The sequence below is a fragment of the Penaeus japonicus genome, unplaced genomic scaffold (assembly GCF_977035675.1).
Source record: "Penaeus japonicus unplaced genomic scaffold, GWHDUDI00000001_assembly GWHDUDI00000009, whole genome shotgun sequence".
NCBI lineage: Eukaryota > Metazoa > Arthropoda > Malacostraca > Decapoda > Penaeidae > Penaeus > Penaeus japonicus.
This window is the reverse complement of record NW_028234411.1, coordinates 11,792,629-11,797,628: the sequence shown is the minus strand read 5'-3', so window position 1 is coordinate 11,797,628 and position 5,000 is coordinate 11,792,629. Positions and strand designations below refer to the sequence as shown.

At 38.1% G+C, this 5,000-nt stretch overlaps 1 protein-coding gene across 2 annotated transcripts in view; it reads right to left on the bottom strand.

Moving 5' to 3' along the window:
- Positions 1-5,000, bottom strand: part of LOC122265993 (uncharacterized) — a 16,692-nt gene that overhangs the window by 651 nt on the left and 11,041 nt on the right. Inside the window, exons 5-9 of one of the 2 annotated variants that reach the window (XM_043035529.2) lie at positions 4,815-5,000; positions 3,765-3,902; positions 3,243-3,398; positions 2,732-2,840; positions 1,328-1,499 (exon numbers count right to left, since the gene is read on the bottom strand). The exon at positions 4,815-5,000 is cut by the window's right edge and continues 172 nt beyond it. In XM_043035529.2, coding sequence (XP_042891463.1) covers positions 1,328-1,499; positions 2,732-2,840; positions 3,243-3,398; positions 3,765-3,902; positions 4,815-5,000 — 761 coding nt within the window. Of the gene's footprint in view, positions 1-843; positions 1,500-2,731; positions 2,841-3,242; positions 3,399-3,764; positions 3,903-4,814 lie in introns of those variants that run through there. The other variant, XM_043035528.2, reaches the window with a different exon arrangement.

The following is a 5,000-nucleotide window of genomic DNA, read 5'->3' as shown; positions in this document are numbered from 1 at the left end:
GTAACTATCTACAAGCCACCAATATAACTTTTTGAAGTAATAACCAATAATAAAAACCTTACATCTTACTGGTCATTGCAAACTAAATACATTTTTTATAAAGGCATTTTTTCCATGCAAGTGCAAAACACTGACTCAAACACACTGAGGCAATTCCCTAATATTTTAAAGAATAGGTAACAGACTAGACAGTTTGAGTGAAAATAATACAAACCCATGAACACTCACTTACTCAGCCACCTCTCCCTCTCTCTCTCTCACAATTCTTCTCTCTCTCCATTCCCCTCGCTCATCCCTTCTCTCCATCTCTCACCCCCTCTCTTTCAATCACCCTCTCACATCACTTTTCCTCTCCTTCTCTCTCACCCCATTAGCTTTCTCTCTCTCTCTCTCTCTCTCTCTCTCTCTCTCTCTCTCTCTCTCTCTCTCTCTCTCTCTCTCTCTCTCTCTCTCTCTCTCTCTCTCTCTCTCTCCCTCCCACCCCTTCTCTCTTTCCCTCTCACCCCTTCTCTCTTTCCCTCTCACCCCTTCTCTCTCTCCCTCTCACCCCCTTCTCTCTCCCTCTCACCCCTTCTCTCTCTCCCTCTCACCCCTTCTCTCTCTCCCTCTCACCCCTTCTCTCTCTCCCTCTCACCCCTTCTCTCTCCCCCCCCCCCCCCCTCTCTCTCCCTCTCTCTCCTCTCCTCTCACCCCTTCTCTCTCTCCCTCCCTCCCCCCTCCCCCCCCCCCCCTCTCTCTCTCTCTCTCCTCTCTCTCTCTCTCTCTCTCTCCTCTCTCTCTCTCTCTCTCTCTCTCTCTCTCTCTCTCTCTCTCTCTCTCTCTCTCTCTCTCTCTCTCTCTCTCTCTCTCTCTCTCTCTTTCTCTCTCTCTTTCTCACACCTCCCTCCCTTCCCTCCTACAAAGCTGCAAATCACAAATTAACACGAAGAAAAAAATACAAGAACAGGTATTAAGCAGCCTTCTTTATTACTGTAAAGAATTTATGTCTCCATACTTTCCTTACAGTAATTAGAAAATGTACCCTTATGGGAGGTGCCTGAAGTATTTGGACAAAGTCATTCATATGACTGTATAATCACTGGAAAACAATGTTCATGTACAGCCTTTCAAGAAAAGTTGTTAGCACTTCACAATAATGAAGCAAATATAAGGTATTACAATATCTCTTCTTCTTTTTATGATAATAAACATCTCCCTTATCATAAAAAAATCCTTGAGGTCAATAAAAAAATAAAGCAGTCATCATACAAACACAACATGCTATGTCATCTGGCTTGTTATTTACCAAGAGGACATCTCAGCGAGGTACAGTGCCATAGTCCCTTACCCGAGGCCTCTCAACCACATGCCCTCTATCTCGCCACTTGTTGTCTTCATCTGCATCCCAGTCTTGCCCTGACACCGCCTGAGACAGAGACTCTTTAATCTGCTCATACATTGTCTTATATTCTGGTTCTTCACTAGCTCCGAAGTCAAAGTCTGCTACTTCCACTGAATACCTGACAATGAGAAAAATCAATATATCTTTAATGTTTTCCATAATATACTGATGACCTATTTCTTTTGATGAGATATTTCTTATGTCCTTTAACATTAGCAGATAATGTCTATCAGAATCTTGCAAACAGTACAGATGATTTTACAGAAACTGATAAATACTATAAAATCCTACCAATATTTTATATGCAGACTAAATAAAAGCTTTAAGTATCAGCTGTTATCTACAAAATTGTTTTATACCACCATTTTTGGTTATTGGAATAGTTCTCTGTCCATTCAAAAAATTATAGGAGGCTCCAACCACTTTGCTCAATTTAGGTGGTATAACTCTCCCCTGAGCAAAAACTTTGCGGTGATGATGTGTTTATTTATTCTTCCATTAGTAACATACTATGTTTTGTGGTCTACCAACATTTATGTCTTTAGTGGGGAGGCTTATGAAAAGAAATCTTAATTGTTTTTCCTTGTAACTCAGATTGCCATAATGATATCAATATGGGCTTTGTCTCATTACCACCTTTATAGTTTTGCTGAAAGACTATGTCAAGAATGAATAAGGAAACCACAACGATGTATAAATCATGAAGCTAGAAAGCAATGTAGCCTGATTTTGTATCCAAATCTTTATTCAAGTTTAGCCTGTTAAGGATAGGGTGGTTTTTGGCTGGATATTTTACTGGGGTATTTTGAAATGCACAGGCCCAGTACTGCAGGCAATTAGTATGTTGAGGCAGCGACCAACCACTACATACCTGACCACCTGGCCAGACAAAAGCATGATGAGATTTTCACATCACTTGGATGGAAAGACCAGCCAAGCCATGATGTGAATGTCATATCATCTACCGTTAATTGGTTCACATTCAATGTTTTGAAATAATTTGGATCTTAGATGAGAAGTGAAGGATTTACCACAGATTCATTTATGGATAATTAGGAAAAATATGGTTTAGGAATAATGCTTATAATAAATAACAAATATAAATTTGGCCTTACTACATTATAGGATAAAAGAGTATATGATATCAACTATGGCAATTACAAACATCACATTCAACGATGTAAGCACATAGTTATCAGAATTGTTTTGTACAAGCTGCATAACCAACTGAACCAAGCAACATGGGTGGAGCCTTCTGAAATTTCATTATAGTATAGCTTTGGATCATAATGGATCATTTCTGTTTTGGATATTTTCACACAAACAATTTAATCTTGGATAACATCTTACCTTTCTCTGCTCTGTATGAAGTATGCAACTCCAAACACTATAATGATTATAACTACCAGGCTGCAGGACACAGGTACGATGATATATGACAACTGAGGTTTGCGGTCCACTGAAAAATAAGTAATTTTCAAATTAGAAATTCATACACTTAACCCATTCACGATGGATGATGACATTTCACGTCATCAGAATATTTCCCACATGATGGTTGATGTCCTATCACATCATGGAGTTTTGCTGTAAATCCACATTGTACTTAGTTCTTTTTGTCACCCCTTAGAATAGGGTGGGTGAAAATCGCTTGGGATATCACCCAGCAAGAAGCTGCGCTCTGTTGCTATATACCCATTGGGAGTGAAATTAGGCAAATGTCCTCTGAGTCGTAAATGGGTTAGAAATAATCATATGTAGCAAACTAGTATACCATCTATACTAAAGATGAGTAATAACTTTTAGTTACAATTATACCTAAAGATGAGTAATAACTTTTAGTTACAATTATACCACTTACCATTATACACATTAATGGCTAAAGGCAATATTTCATGAGAGATTTCATTTTCGATGATCACAAGACAAGTGAAAGTTCCTGCTTCTCTGAAGTAATGAATGACCAAGAAGTTGCAATCATTAGTCATCAATGGATCCTTGCCACAAGTTTCATTACCTGTGGAAACAAATAATATTTCTTATGAAAATCTTATATTATAAATATATATACACATATAAATAATACAATAAACCTTTTAATATGTTATTGTTGTGAAGACTTTGATATACAACATCTCTTGCTTATAAAAAGGTTCTTCTATCTACCTATCAATCAATTTATCTATTTACATACACATAATTATCTATTATAGGGCATAGGCATTTAAAAATATACATACATCTATTGCCATGAATCTATATGCAAGAATGTTTGTGTAGTTGTTTCATCTTGTAGTTTCAATCCATTATCAATACTTCCAAATAAATGACACTGCATGCTTCAACACTTCAAAGGCACAAAGTATCCAAGAGAATGCCTTACCAGTTATATTATAGGTCCCATAAAAGACCCTATGACAGTAGCCCCATGGACCAGATCCTGAACACTGTACTGTCAAGTTGAGGAGTTCATCATGCTTCAACCATTTCTTGCCTGTTACATTCACCTGGTCAATTGGTTCTGCAGAAAATGAGACAATAAGATTAATTGGTGATATCTAATCTATATGTCAAGTGTAATTCTAACTGCTAATAAATTATTAAATATGTCGTACTCAAACCAAAAATTCTGGTTCTCAAACTAGTGGACATCTGATGAAGAAAAGGAAGAGTAGACAAAAGGAGGAAGAGGTGGAAAAATTGCAGGAGGAATAGAAAGAGAGAGAGAGAGAGAGAGAGAGAGAGAGAGAGAGAGAGAGAGAGAGAGAGAGAGAGAGAGAGAGAGAGAGAGAGAGAGAGAGAGAGAGAGAGAGAGAAAGAGAGAGAAAGAGAGAGAAAGAGAGAGAAAGAGAAAGTGAAAGAGAAAGTGAAAGAGAAAGTGAAAGAGAAAGAGAGAGAAAGACAGAGAGAAAGAGGGAGAGAGAGAAAGAGAGAGAGAGAAAGAGAGAGAAAGAGAGAGAGAGAGAGAGAGAGAGAGAGAGAGAGAGAGAGAGAGAGAGAGAGAGAGAGAGAGAGAGAGAGAGAGAGAGAGAGAGAGAGAGAGAGAGAGAGAGAGAGAGAGAGAGAGAGAGAGAAAGAGAGAGTAAGAGAGAGAGAGAGAGAATCCATCTGGCAACCCTTAACTCTACACACATTTTTATTATACAAATTCAACTATGTTAATATTTCTGATTACACAATCTGATCTGACTGCTATAAGCTTTACATCATAGCTCTCAGAAAAGGGAAAAGGAAAAGAGCATTTTCCTTCAATCAAATGCCTCATTATTTAATACAAATATATCTAAAACATATAACTAATAATACATTATATTACACATGATAGAACACTTTGCTTGGTCTTCAGTATATAATACCCATGATTTTACAGCCCAGTGAATATGATGCATACATTGATTAACCTGTACATATTATTTTAATTAAAGATACTTACCTCTTGCATTGACATATGTGTGAAAGTAACCTAACTTGAAAGTGCTGCTCTCATAGCCTGCCTGCCCTCCCTCTGGCCAGTACCCATCACATTTCCAACTCCTTCGATTTGGCACTGGTGGCTCCGGGGTTGTGGTTGTGTTCGGTGGAGCTACTGTTGTAGTTGTTGGTGGTGGGGTAGTTGTGT